A 14722-nucleotide genomic window follows, 5' to 3' on the forward strand; every position below is an offset into this window, starting at 1 on the left:
TAGATAGATAGATAGATAGATAGATAGATAGATAGATAGATAGATAGATAGATAGATAGATAGATAGATAGATAGATAGATAGATAGATAGATAGTGTGCATTCATAGCATGTCATCCTTAACCCTTGTGCATGCGAGGACTGAGGCAAACATAGAGGTCTATGGAAAATGATACAGATTTTACGTATGTGGGGTCAGTTGGACCCCATTTCAACATACAAGTTTTAAAGGTACTGATTAGCTGTTGAATTAAAGTCAGCCTTTGCTGTTCAGGTGTTGGGGGCATTGAAGCAGAAGCTGTGATGCTGGGGCAGCCAATAAGCATGGTGCTTCCTGAGGTGGTGGGATACAAACTGCATGGGACACCAGACAAGCTCATCACCTCCACTGACATCGTCCTCACTGTGACTAAGGTAATTAGTCAGAGGTTATCTGCAGAAATGACAACAAAATGGTCCAGTGTCCCTGACATTTCGTACTCCTCCACTTCTTGGACCTGAAGCACCTCCGTCAGGTGGGCGTTGTGGGGAAATTTGTGGAGTTTTTCGGCCCGGGTGTGGCCCAGCTATCCATTGCTGACAGAGCCACCATTGCTAATATGTGTCCGGAGTACGGAGCCACAGCGGCTTTTTTCCCAGTGGATGACATCAGTATGAAGTACCTGGAGCAGACTGGTGAGTGTCCAGCTGTGTGAACTAGAGTTTTCTTATTTCTGGAGACTTTTAAGATTGCTAGAATTAACTCAACAGAAAATAGTATGTGATTTTCAGCAGTTGCTGCTCTTTATGCTCTGTAAGTTTGAAGCTGTGGATATTGGACGTTTTACCTCATTCATCAAAAGTGATGATAGTGTCTTGTTTTAGGACGGGAACCAGAAACTCTGGCCTACATTACCAAGTACCTGAAGGCAGCAGGCATGTTCAGAGACTACAATAATATTGCCCAGGATCCAGATTTCACTCATGTAATTAAGCTCATCTTTGTCAAAACATTGAGACTAATCTTGCATAATTTGTTTGAAAACTGAAGAAGAAAAAAAAAAGTATGTTTGGGATTTAAAATCAGAGAGTCAATTTGAATCATTAAAGGCTGATTGAAGACTTTTGGATCTTTGTTTTTCTTTTCTCTTTCAGGTAGTACAGTTAGACCTCAGCACAGTGGTTCCTTGCTGCAGTGGTCCCAAAAGGCCACAGGACAGGATTCCTGTTTCTGAAATGAAAACGGATTTTGAGTCTTGTTTGGGAGCAAAGGTTGGTTCAATTTGCGTTGGTTTAGATAGAAGGGTCAACAAAAGGCAAAGCCACAACACAATAGCGAAAGTTATGTTAAACATTTCAGCTTTTGAATTTATTCAACTTTATACTGTATTTTACCATGATTGACCATGATGTCTGTGAAATTCAGTGGTGAATATCATTAAATAGTGACTCTTCTATTTTTTTTATTGCTTTTATCAAACCTATTTAATTTTACCGTTCAATTCTGATCTTCTTAGCAAGGATTTAAGGGTTTCCAGGTGGCACCTGAACGCCATAGCACTGCGGTCTCCTTCCAGTTCAGTGGGAAGGAGTATACTCTGGGCCATGGCTCAGTAGTCATTGCTGCTATCACCAGCTGCACCAACACCAGCAACCCATCTGTCATGCTTGGAGCAGGTGGATGAACCACATCTGTCCGTGGCATTAATGTTGAAATGACCCACTGACCCAATCAAAACTGACTGCTAACATCTGTTGTTCCAGGGCTTCTTGCTAAGAAAGCAATAGAGAATGGTCTAAATGTGAAGCCGTACATAAAGACCAGCCTGTCACCTGGCAGTGGAGTGGTGACCTACTACCTGAAGAAGAGTGGCGTAATGGACTTCATGTCTCAGCTGGGGTTAGTAAAAGTCCATAATGATCTTTTAATCATTGGTTTTATTCGATCTTAGTGCTGTCTTTGATGCTGCCGACCATGCAATCCTGGTGAAACAGCCTAAAGGTCCTGGCTGGTATTTGTGGCTCAGCTTTAGCTCACTGGACATTCTGCATTAAGATGGACAGATTTTCCTCCGACGATGCCCCCTTAACTTGTGGGGTGCCACAAGGCTCAGTTTTGGGTCCACTTTTATTTTATTTTTATATCATTTTATATCATTCTACTTGCTGGTATTATTCAGTCCTTGTCGGATATCTCTTATCACATTTACACTGATGACATTCAGTTGTATTTTTCATTTAGACTGCATCAACTGGACAGGTGGGTCATCCTCGTCCAATGTTTGTCCCATAAGTTACTCTCCAGTAACTTTCTGGTTCTAAACACCAGTAAGTCAGAAACTATAATTATTGCTCTCAGTCACCTACACCAGTCGTTCCCAACCACAGGGCCGCGGACCGGTACCGGTCCGTAGACCAATTGGTACGCACAAGAAATAATTAAATATTTCCGTTTAATGTATTATCTGAATCTGAAGGATTTTTTATTTTGAAAATCCTTTAACTGGATTTTCTCAGTTCACACTAGCCAACATTGAGCCCACAAGCAATAAGAAACAGATGTCCTTGGACAGTTTATTTGCTAAAGGGAAAAGACCCAGAAAAGAGGCATGAGAATGGATTTATCCCAGACCGGTAGGTGATTCCCACATTACAAGCCCGCTCTGTAATATGCGGCGATCGGCTCAATAATGAGGGAATGGAGTCTTCAAACTGCTTCGCCACATAGAGACCTAGCACCCTGTGCTTAAGTAACACACCTTGGGTGTCATTGTTTCCCATCACTCCCAGGTGGGACAGTCTCGTTGCAGACAAATAAGCTCAAGGTTCCCATTGATTTGTCATTATCAAGAGTTAAAATTTTCATGAAAATAAAAGGTTAGTTTTTGTGGCGCATCTGTATCTTATTTTGAAGGGATGTGTATACATTACCATACTGACCAGCGTCAGCTGCCCTAACGCATTGACTACAGCGTTAGAGGAGTAGTCGAGATTAGAGGAGTACAGCTTGTGAGTCTTAAGTCTGGTTCACACAGCACGATTTAAGAATTGTCGGCCGATTTTCCAAACCTCTGTGACCACACACAACACGAGCCGATAAAAGTACAGCAGGTTCGATTAGATCATGTGTCCAGCCACACGGCAGGAGCAACACACCACAAACAAACTGATACCAGTCACGAACATCCCGGTTGCAGAAGAAAATCCCGTAAAATCCCCAACATACCATACGTGAATTTAGAATAAACAAACACGGATGACAATGTAGAAACAGTGATAGTTTGTGGACTCATTTTAAGCGATAACAGAAGTAACAAAAAGAAAAGGCGTTGGATAAATGACAGCGTGGCAGCCACTCTATTCAGCTGTTTGGGATTCCCCTCCGTGCTTACGTCACTGCGCTGTCTGATTGGCTACCTGTCACATTTAAAAGGCTGTTTTCTCGCTCACTGTCAATGAAAACCCCACAGGCTGCAAAAACAATGTTGAATATGTCCGATTTTAGATCGGAGCAGTCCCAACGTTCTACCGACTGGACCAGATCAATCGTGACACATCAGGATCAGGTGGATCAGGGTCGCAGTAAAATTGCCAAGCCTTGACCTGTCCATGGTGGTAAAAAGGTTGGGAACCACTGACCTACACAACAGTATCAGCCAGACAATTGCATCCGTTTGTCCGTTAGTAAAATCAAAGGTAAAAATCTTGGTGTCACATTTGATTCATCATTAGGCTTTGACTCACACATTAAGGCTGTTTGTCATTCTTGTTTCTTTCACTCAAACATTTCTAAAATCAAACAAATGGTCTCGAGAGTTGACCTAGAGAAAATCAGTCATGCTTTTGTATCATCTCGTCTAGACTACTGTAATGCCCTATTTACCTGCCTGGATAAAGCCCCAATTTCACTTTTGTAATCTATACAGAACACAACAGCCAGACTTCTCACCAAATCCAGTAAATCCTGTCATATCTCTCCTGTTCTATATTCATTACTTTGCTCCCTGTCATGATGGGTTCTGTTGTCATTAGTTGTTGCCTTCATCGCTGCCACCTGGGCTTAATTAACGCAGCTGTTTTGTTTTCCTGATTGTGTTTTTCCCCAGTATATTTAAGTTTACCTGTGTCCCTAGTCATTGTGGGATCCTCTGCGTTGCTCGCTGCGTTCTCAGTGTAGTTTATGATCTGTAATCTAGAAAGGTACCAGTTTAGAAAAATAAAGCTTCTAAATTCTGCTGAACTGAGCATGGCTGGACTTACCTCATTCACATGATGACCAGATCTGACTTTTAGACTTTTAGTCTATTTGTTTTAAAGTTCTTGTTCTGACATACAGAGCATTACATGGCCACGCTCCTGATTATCTTTGTCAACTTTTAACTAAATATTCTGCTGTTCGTGGTCTTCGTTCTGAATCTTTTGGTTGTTCCACGAACACAGTTAAAAACTAAAGGGGACCAGGCCTTTCAGTCTGTGGCTGTGGGACAGTTTGCCCTTGCAGCTCAGTTTTCCTGACTCTGTGGAGATTTTTAAAAAGCATCTAAAAACATTTTTATTTTCCCAGGCTTTTATCTCTTGATTATGTTGTGTTTCTTCCGGTGGCTTTGTGTTTTATAGGGTTCTTAAGGTTGATTTTTATTGTACAGCGCTTTGTGATTTTATGTCTGTGAAAAGTGTTTTATAAATAAACTTTACTTACTTGCTTGTCAAAAATGAAATCATAAAAATCGAAATTGAGCGCTTGTTATTTATTTTGTGCACTTAATAGGAAATCAGGTTAGGAGTGGAGCTGAGCCGTTATCCGATTTCCAATTTTGGTTTAATAAATGAAAAACAAAAAAACTAGTCTATTTTTGTTTTTTCATTTGAAATGAAAAAAAAAACGAACTGCCTGAAAATACACGGACCCACATTCTACTTTAACAGTTGTTTTTTTGTCTCATGTCAGCTTTGAGGTTGTTGGCTATGGCTGCATGACGTGTATTGGAAACAGTGGTCCACTCCCTGATTCAGTGGTGGAGGCCATAACTAAGGTATGTGTAACACTATTGCTCTACTTCAGGGGTGCCCAAACTTTTTGAGAGCAGGATCTACTTTTTCTCTCACCAGCTGCCTGAGATCTACCTCATGACACAAAGACATAACAATTGCAAATTAAACTCTATTGACTTATTTTATATTCAAATTTACATCAGTTATAGATGTAAACTATGTATTCCATGAGGTCCTAACCTCATGGAATACATAAATAAGAAATGATACACAAACTCCATTCTCTCTGCTCATAGATAAACAGGAAGACATTTAATCCACATCTGCGGATTTCCACATCACATTTTCATCGTCTCAGAAATCCAAAATGTCTTGTCTCTTACTTCTGACATCAGAAAGTCATGTGAATCAACCAACATGACTTTTATACCATTCCAGCCCTACTGTTGTGTATTGGAAAGCTTTGACCAATGGCGTTACCGAACCTCGCTTGCATAGCAATTCTGGCAAACATAACAATTGCAAATTGTTATGTTTGCCAGACCCAGGAAGTCTGTGTGTTGGAAGTTCCGAGAATTAGGGGTTGACCTCCTGGAAATTAAATCTGCTCCATCAGAAGAACTATTAGTCATGTTGTTGGTTCCTTATCTGTCCAAACAAAGATTCTTTCCCATTCCTGGCTGACTTTCTCGCACACAAGCAGGAAAGGACGTTTGCACAACAACTTAAACTTTCCCTCTTTGGTGATTGTTTATTCCACATCTCTGCGATCTAAATTCCTTTCTGACTTCTAGGTTAGATTGACCCAGTACGTTTGACACAGTACATTTCTTTTCAGTCAAAGTATATCTTAATGTGAATCAACCAACATGACTTTTAACTATTAATATAATTATATTCCTCTACATATCCCCCCTAAAAAAGGCACACTTATTTTCTAGTTAATTTGTAGTGCATTGCTTTCCCATGATCATAAGTTCCATTGGTATAGGATTAAAAAACCCTCTCTGTCAATCTTTTATTAGAGGAAAAAATTATCCCATGGTCCCCTAGGCAACCACCCTCAGGCACCAGTGAAACTGATGACCATGGTACCCGCAATGATTTTTACCCAAACATCATCATAGGACATATCAGCACGGTTTGAACAAAGTAGAAGTAAGGTTTGAATTATAGCACTAAATGAGTTCTCAGCAGCGATGCAGTGTAGCGTTGTGTAGCACAGTTCCTGTTGAGTTCTACACTCAAAAAGATTTAGCAACATCTAATTCTGTTCGTGTGAATGTAGAGGCATTGTTAGGTCAGATATGCTGGATAACCTTTAGTTCAATCCAGTGCTGTGAAGCTTAACTATTCACACTATTATGTGAGTCATATCTACCATACAGTGCTTATGTAATGACTAGGTATATAATATTAAATGTACACTGTATTTCAGGAATGACCCCAAAATGTTTGTTTGATCCAGTAGTATAATTTTAGCTGAAAACCTTTGAACTAGAATTGAGAAAAAAATGTATTAGAATAAAAATAGCGTTTACACCCTTTTTTAAGTCCAGTTTAATTGATTCAATTTCTTCTCAATAATTATCTTTGATTTATTTTTTATCATTTGAATGCTCAAATTTATAATTTATGAAATTAACTTCCAGATTGCACGATTAAGATTAAGAAAGGTTCGGAGGGTATTAATGAAGACTTATTTAATTAATTGGTCATCTTATATTCTTCCTGATGGACTGTCTGTTCCGGTGCTGCTGCTCCTTCGTCCAAGGCCGTCGCCAACAAGTGGAGACCGTTTCCTGTGCTCAGCCGTTGTTGTTATTGGCCTGAGCATCATTCCTTGAGCAGGCGTTGTGCCAGTGCTCCATGGTCCACACAGGTTTCTGCTGTGTGATGAGTTTTGGTTCTCCATGTTGACATGCTGTGAGGACACAACGTCACCAGCCAGCAGCTTCATAGGCACTTCTCCTCTAGTGCCAAAGTTGTCATATGCAACTCTATCATGGCCAACAGATCCACCTCTTAGTGAGTAATATTGTGACTATTTGAGTTATTGTATTTCATCTGTAATCAAATCATTTGTTTTATTAAATCCCATTCACTGCCACACTCAATTTTGATCAATTATAATCGTAGCTTTGTCTGTGTCTTTGTGTTCAAGACTGCAGAGGTCTCCCAATAGCAAAATAATTCCATCACCATATTAACTATAATTTTGAAAGGGAATAAGTATTACATTACAATACTTGCTTTTTTTTCCAATCCCATCTAAAATATGTTTTCCATAACCTATTATTTTGCTATTATTGCACTGGTTCACTGTGTCTCCTGTGTATGTTAATGAGTAATGGTAATCATGAGCAACAAATTCCTAATAGAATATTCTATTCCATTGATTAATTTCTATGTAATCAACACTTAGTCCTTTGCCCAATTAGTTGTTTTAAATTGCCGTTTGTATTTCCTATAATTAAGATTCTATATCCTGTTTCACTCAAACTGAATGGATAGATGTCAGTATTGTGGGCCCTGTTTCTCTTTGGATCGCCCGTGTTGCAGCTCACAGCAGCTGGAGCTAAGCCCCCCTTCTTCCTTTCCTCTGCTTTTCTCTCTCTCTCCTCTGCTCAGAGCTGCATTCTGTGACGTAGAGGTGGAGGCGTAGAGACTGTGGTGTTCAACTACAACAGAATTCATAAACAACATTAACATCTTCACATGACACTTAAAATCAACATAACATACTTTCAACTTAACCCAATGTGTTAAAATATATAACTGTTCACATTTGTGTCTCATGATCATAAAATCTTAAAAATAAAATAATTCTCTTTACTCAATATATAACATCTCTCACATTATAACCACTTCATGCCCATTTTTCCAAAAGCCTTGATAGTAATAATTCTTGAACTAGGAAACAATTTAGATCCAAACGTTTGACTCTGTTGACTCACTACTCCTACAGATTTGAAATGATCAATTGCAGAATCTTAAAGGCGTCCTGCCAACCTTCACTACAGTCCGGACTTTTGAGTACTGAGAAGTCAGGCATGCTGTGGATGACTAAAGGCCTTGAAACATATTTAAAATTGTAGTTTCATATGGATCCGTCAATGTGAAATTGGAATTGTACCCCAACAAAATAACTAAACTATACAGGTTTGTACAGATATTAGTAAAACACACTTATGACAAAAAAAATCAACATTTAGACAAACAGACGACATGGGAACAATATCATAGATAATCTCGCTCGCACTCATTCCTCTTGCTTTGTGCATATAATCATGGTTGTGTCAGGGTGCGTGTTTGTGTGTGCGTGTATCCGTGTGTGTGTGTATGGGTTTAGGAGAGGGTGGTGGTATGTGTGTAAGGTTATGAACGCGCACTCAAGCAAGAGAGCGAGTGGAAATCCCCAATTGTCGGCTGCTCTCAGGCTCCGCTTTTTTTCTTTTTTTTTCCAACTGAGATGGAGACGAAGAAAGGGCAGTGCATTTCTGTCTAAGTTTGTATATGCGTTGCCTGTCCTATCTATGCCCTGCTTAGTTTAACCCTTCATTGAGATCATTGAGTCTCACAACCCACTATTCATGCAGCGAAGCCAAAGCATGCACACTTCTACCATATTGCACGCATCACACACTAACTCCTAGCGATCACACCACCTTCACCATTTTCACTCAGTCAAGCCTGTTCTCCACTGATATGTGACAAAGCGAAGCTCTGTCACATATCAGTGAAGAAAAGCCAAAACATGCAAACTTAACTGCCCATCATATGCATCCACATTTCATCAAACACTTCTCATTCGACTTTCATTCATTTTATCATACTTTACTCGTCCACTTCTTTCACACTCATCCATGCACACATATTTTTCACACAAATATTTATTGTATATCCCATTGCGCACAGATCCACATCATTCCAGAAGGCCTACTCACACACACTCCATACCTCTTCTCCGGGGTATTTAGGACATAATTTAGAGTCTCATGGTAATCTAGTTAATTCCCTAATTTATGCGTGTACACCGTTGTGTACATTATTGACTTTAGCTATTATTTTTACCTGAACAAATAATTAAAATCCTTACTTCAGGTTTTCTTTATCTGAACTAACTCAGAGATCTCAGAATTCACTGCAGTTTAGGCCATTTATTGTTTTCTGTCTCTCCCTTCATTCTATTCTTTCCCGGGGAACTAGTCAATATAAGTCCAAGAGCTCAGTTAATTTATAGAAACAGTTACTGCAGTTTAATTCACAAAAGTTATCCCTAAAAACAATTTTTCCAACTTTTGAAACTTCTTTATTAACAGCTTTTACTCATTTTTCAACTTTATCTCCGGCCACATTTTTACTAGAGAATCTCGGTTTCCTCGCTGGAGAACCATTTCGGTTTCGCTTATAGAGAACAATTTCGGTCTCTTTCTGAGAACCACTTTGGTCTCTCTCACGAAGGACCTTCTTCTCTCTTGGCCTCTTTTTATTCTTATTCCTTATTCTCAGCGCTTTTCATAGAGATCCCAATCTCTCTTCGCAGATTCAGCAGGCTTAATATTAAAACTCACGGCCTCTTGCCGTATCTAACAAATTGTGATATCTTATTAATTAGTCAGCTCGCGAAAGTGCCTGCTACACCAGGTTTGCTGATATGCGGTAACTTATAACGCGGAAAAAAAATTCCTAAGTGTTACCATCGCCAAAAGGGGTGTAAAGCCAGACTGACAAAGGTGCTTATTTTAGGGTTGTTTATCTTTCCAAAATGTACTAGATAACTATGAATCTAAATGTCTTATTACAACCCCACCTTGCGCAAGCTACTGTTTGTCAATGAGCAGGAAATAACTTAATTTCTTTTTAGCTCTTCAGACCGCCAGCAGACAGGAAACCGTTCTACAATTTAATAATTAAGAGATAAAAAAATCTTACCTCTTTTCTGTGTCTGGGCCTGGTTCCCTGTTTTGCAGCCAGTCTGGAGAGAGTACCCTTTCCATCCTCTTTAACTTGAATCAGCTCAATCAGCACGTCGGGTGTCACCACTTTATAGAAGAATTTAAAGGTGCTAACCTCATGGAATACATAAATAAGAAATAATACACAAAACTCCATTCTCTCTGCTCATAGATAAACAGGAAGACATTTAATCCACATCTGCGGATTTCCACATCACATTTTCATCATCTCATTTTCATCGTTTCAGAAATCCAAAATGTCTTGTCTCTTACTTCTGACATCAGATTTTTATACCATTCCAGCCCTACTGTTGTGTATTGGAAAGCTTTTGACCAATGGCATTACCAAATCTCACTTACATAGCAATTCTGGCTCCATCTTACACTAGGTGTGTGTTGGAAGTTCCGAGAATTAGGGGTTGACCTCCTGGAAATTAAATCTGCTCCATCAGAAGAACTATTAGTCAAGTTGTTGGTTCCTTATCTGTCCAAACAAAGATTCTTTCCCATTCCTGGCTGACTTTCTCGCACACAAGCAGGAAAGGACATTTGCCAAGGTTTCTTGCACAACAACTTAACCTTTTCCTCTTTGGTGATTGTTTATTCCACATCTCTCCGATCTGAATTTCTTTCTGACTTCTAGGTTAGATTGACCCAGTACATTTGACACAGTACATTTCTTTTTAGTCAAAGCATATCTTAATGTGAATCAACCAACAACATGACTTTTAACTATTAATATAATTATATTCCTCTGCATTATAGCAGAAATAATAAAGTGACAGAAAACYTAAYGCAGTTTCTTCCTCAGTGAGATTCTGACACTGGGAGGTTGTTACTGGTTTCTCAGTCAGAAGCTGGTTTCAAACCTGACACCAGCAGGTGTCAGTCAGTCATGGTGGATCTGAAATTTGGTTTGATGACCTCAATATGAGAAACTACAGACTGATAGGAGGAACCAAAGAGCCCAGTAAAAGTAAAGGCAAATCTTCTGAAGTTGGGATATAATTAATTTAATTTCACATAATTATTGCGGTAGAATTTGTTAAAACTTAATTACATATATTTGTCCTATTTGATGCTTGTTGTGACATAGACTCACAAACGAACGAGGTATTTAGTCCAAGTTTGTTGTTTATTGAATGTTCAGAAACTACAGCAGGTGTGATGAGCCACAGCAAAGGTAAACAAGTAAAACAACCTGAACAAACGATCAACTCAGTGGTTTTTAAATACTCCTACCTTTAGGGGGCGTTTACACGACAACGATCCAACAAAAACTGCGCTTTTGTTCCGTTTTTGTTGGATCGTTTACACGATAACGTTCTGATTACGATCTGTGTTTACACAGTAACGGTACACATCGAAAACGTGTAATGCTCTCGCTGCGCCTAGTTGGTGCTAGGTTCTTTGAAACTTTGAAAGTGCGCATGTGTTTAAAAAAAAGTTGTACTTGAAGGCTTGTGGATTTCCGTGAGAGAACACGCATTGTGTGCGTCTGATTAGGGCGCATGCAGTTGGAAAAAGTGGGATAACTTTGAGCTTTCACGGTGTCCGTAGCGGCCCCGGACTGGAAGCTGTTTATTGTGTTTACCTTGGAATGGCCAACAGTCTGTTATTCCTATATCAATTTGATAAAATAGGAGTTCCCGCACGTCCCATATCCGTGTCCTCTGTTACCTTTTTCAGCAGTTAAAACAGTTTAATCCGTTGCTAACAAGTCGTAACTTGTTTTTCCGAGCCGCCTTCAAACGCAACATGAAAGCTGAGACGCTCGCGCTGGGTTTACACCTATGAGGCAGCGAAGGAGACCTGCTGCTGCTGCGCAGGTGTGTTAGAATCATGGCAGCAAACCAGCAAAACGTAAGCTGTTGGATGCAGGTGATGTTAGCTAAAAGATGACTAGCTAATATCAATACAGCACGTTAAGCTTGTTAACAAGTAGCCTGTAGGCTGCTGATGTTGTTGTCTATGTTCAGCAACTTAGATTCATTTTGACCCCCAAAATAAGTCGATGCCCCTCCTGTTAAACTCTTCTGGAGCCGGGCTGGTCCTGGTCCGTAGTTCTCTAGATAAGAGCGCTGAACAAGCAGCCGTGTATTTTGCCACCTCGGCGGTGCGGAGCGGTGAAGAGGCGCTGAGGGAACCGTATCTGGGAAACAGTAACACCAGCATTGTGAGTAGTTTCTTCTTCTTCTGTGGATTGTAGGAAGCAGCTATGTTTTGCGTCATACTTTGCATGAGCTGGGGATTCTCTGGAAGAAAATATCCGTTTTCTAGGTTTACACGACGTTTCAGAAACATCGCACTCTGGAACCCGTTTTCAATCTGTGCCGTTGTTAGAGAAAACATTCGGTGGTTTCGTGTAAATGCACACTACAAACGCAACAAAACTCTTCCGTTTTCCCCCGAAATCGTTGTCATGTAAACGGGGCCTAAACACTCCTACAAGCACACGGCAGCGGGTGTTCTTGTCGTTTGAGCACACAAGTTGCCGTGGCAACCGCCCCCATTCAGTCCGAGCAGAGATTACTTTAAAAACACAACATTCAGTCCGTTATGATATCAGGTTGATATTTATTTCTCAATTATTAATAAGCCTATCATGAACACAGTGGTGGTTGAGTAGCTAGTTTAAACGCCTACTCTGCTCGTCAATCAGTCTGAGCCGCCTTTACTTTTTTTTTTTTTTGTTAATGGAACCGAAACGCACTGAATTGCGCAACACCTTGTTGAAACAATAATTACTGAGATTATTAATTTTAACACATTTTGTTGATTTTTTTATAATTATACTTTTTTAATGAAGCTACAAACATCCACTGGATGGAGCTTTTGTATTGCAAATGAAATGATGGTAAACCATTATATTGAGATCAGAGAGCCTGCCATGAGGGTGGATATTTGACATATGGGTATATTATATGTTATTCAAAGTGTTTGAGTAGTGGGGTCGACTGTGGGTGGATATTGGATATATGGGTGGATTATGTATTTTACCAAGTGTTTGAGTACTGTGGTCCACTGTGAGTGTGTGTTGAGGTTCCGTGGGACCAGTGGTGGGGGTGTTGGTTTTGGAGGACCAGGGGTGGTAAACTGGAGGTCCATGCGGGGTTTGGGTGCCTGAATCCCGGGTAGATGAGCTCCGTGAGTGCCCCTGGTTCTGGAGGTCGTGGTGGATCCATGGACTAAAGTCCAGCCCTGGTCCTGGAGAACCAGACAAGGGAAATTTTGACAACATCCTGCGGGGTTTCGGTGCTTCATTCCCAGGTAGAGAAGCTCCATGACTGGCCCTGGTTCTGGATCACCTGCCTTAACAGGGGCACTGACTTGAAGTCCTTGCTTCTCGGCCTCTAAGTGCTTGTTGACACCAAAGGAGATTCCTGACACAGGGGTAATTTGTGTATTTTACAAAGTGCTTAAGTACTGTGGTCAACTCTGTGTGTGAGGGGATGGGCTGGACTGCCACCAAAGTGTATTTATGACATATGGGTGGATTATGTATTTTACCTGTCCAAATAAACCAAAAATAAATCATTTTATTTTGTTTTAAATTCTCTGCACTTTAACTTATAAGGAGTAATTTACTTTTTTTGGATTGCTGTGTTTTTGTATTTTGATGTTGGATTGTAAGTGTTCTGATTTTATATAGTGAGTTTAATAATGTAAAATGTTGTACTCTTCATATGTAGCAGAGAAATTTGTTTTATGTGCGATAATGTTTCATACGTACAAAAATTTTCACTTAATGCCTGCCAAAAAAGTGTTGTCCCAGGCTGGAGTCGAACCACTTTGCAAACAGAGATGCAAAGTGACAGGGCTCATAGTGCTTATGACTTGATACCAAGAGGGCCAGACATCAAAGAGGATTCCTGTATCCATACTTAAGTCAATATGGGTATGAAAAAAGTGTTGTCCTTGTCTGGATTCGAACCAGGCTTTCCCGGGTGGGAGGCAGGCTCCTTGTTTAGACTATTGTAATTCTCTACTTTTTGGTTTACCACAGAAAACTGTGCATAAATTACAATTGGTTCAAAATTCAGCTGCTCGTATCATTACACAGACCCCTTTAATTCATCACATCACACCTATTTTACAACAGCTCCATTGGCTTCCAATTACATATCACATCAACTATAAAATACTTCTTCTAACTTTTAAAGTAGTTTACAACCTCACACCTTCATATCTCTCGAACTCCCTTCACATTGCCACACCCATCCGTTCCCTCAGATCCTCTTCTTCTGTCCATCTCATCGGCTGAATACTCTGTTCCCCCCTGCTCGTCTTGTCACTATGGGGAGCAGAGCATTCAGCCGCTCTGCTCCCAAACTCTGGAACTCACTCCCACCTGATCTCCGTAACATCGAGTCTTTGCAATATTTTAAGTCCAAACTCAAAACCCATTTGTTTGAACTAGCATACAACCTTTAATTATCTTTGTACTGTTTTCTAAATTTTGTTTGTGTTTTTTTTTTTGTTTTGTTTTGTTTTTGTTTTTATTACCGGCAGTGGTGGAGAAAGTACTCAAAAAATGTACTTAAGTAAAAGTCAAAGTACCACATTAACATTCTACTTAAGTAAAAGTAAAAAAGTACTGTTTTAAAAAATACTTAAGTATTAAAAGTAAAAGTACTTGCTAATGCATTACCTAATCACTAATATCATTAAGTGTACCGATCATATGATCATATGCCACAGATAAAGYATGTTTTTATTGCGTTTATTCTGTAACATAGTTTAGACTTAGATATATGATTCTATGCATCATAATTTCAGGGATGGAAACATCTC

At 39.8% G+C, this 14722-nt stretch overlaps 1 protein-coding gene across 1 annotated transcript in view; it reads left to right on the plus strand.

Annotated features, from left to right (window-relative positions):
• Positions 1 to 14722, plus strand: part of aco1 (aconitase 1, soluble) — a 71601-nt gene that overhangs the window by 21028 nt on the left and 35851 nt on the right. Inside the window, exons 7-13 of the mRNA XM_008434831.1 lie at positions 274 to 413; positions 503 to 674; positions 864 to 964; positions 1134 to 1250; positions 1496 to 1655; positions 1743 to 1878; positions 4927 to 5011. Coding sequence (XP_008433053.1) covers positions 274 to 413; positions 503 to 674; positions 864 to 964; positions 1134 to 1250; positions 1496 to 1655; positions 1743 to 1878; positions 4927 to 5011 — 911 coding nt within the window. The remainder of the gene's footprint in view (positions 1 to 273; positions 414 to 502; positions 675 to 863; positions 965 to 1133; positions 1251 to 1495; positions 1656 to 1742; positions 1879 to 4926; positions 5012 to 14722) is intronic.

Source organism: Poecilia reticulata, linkage group LG18 (assembly GCF_000633615.1).
Source record: "Poecilia reticulata strain Guanapo linkage group LG18, Guppy_female_1.0+MT, whole genome shotgun sequence".
In the NCBI taxonomy this organism is placed as follows: Eukaryota; Metazoa; Chordata; class Actinopteri; order Cyprinodontiformes; family Poeciliidae; genus Poecilia; species Poecilia reticulata.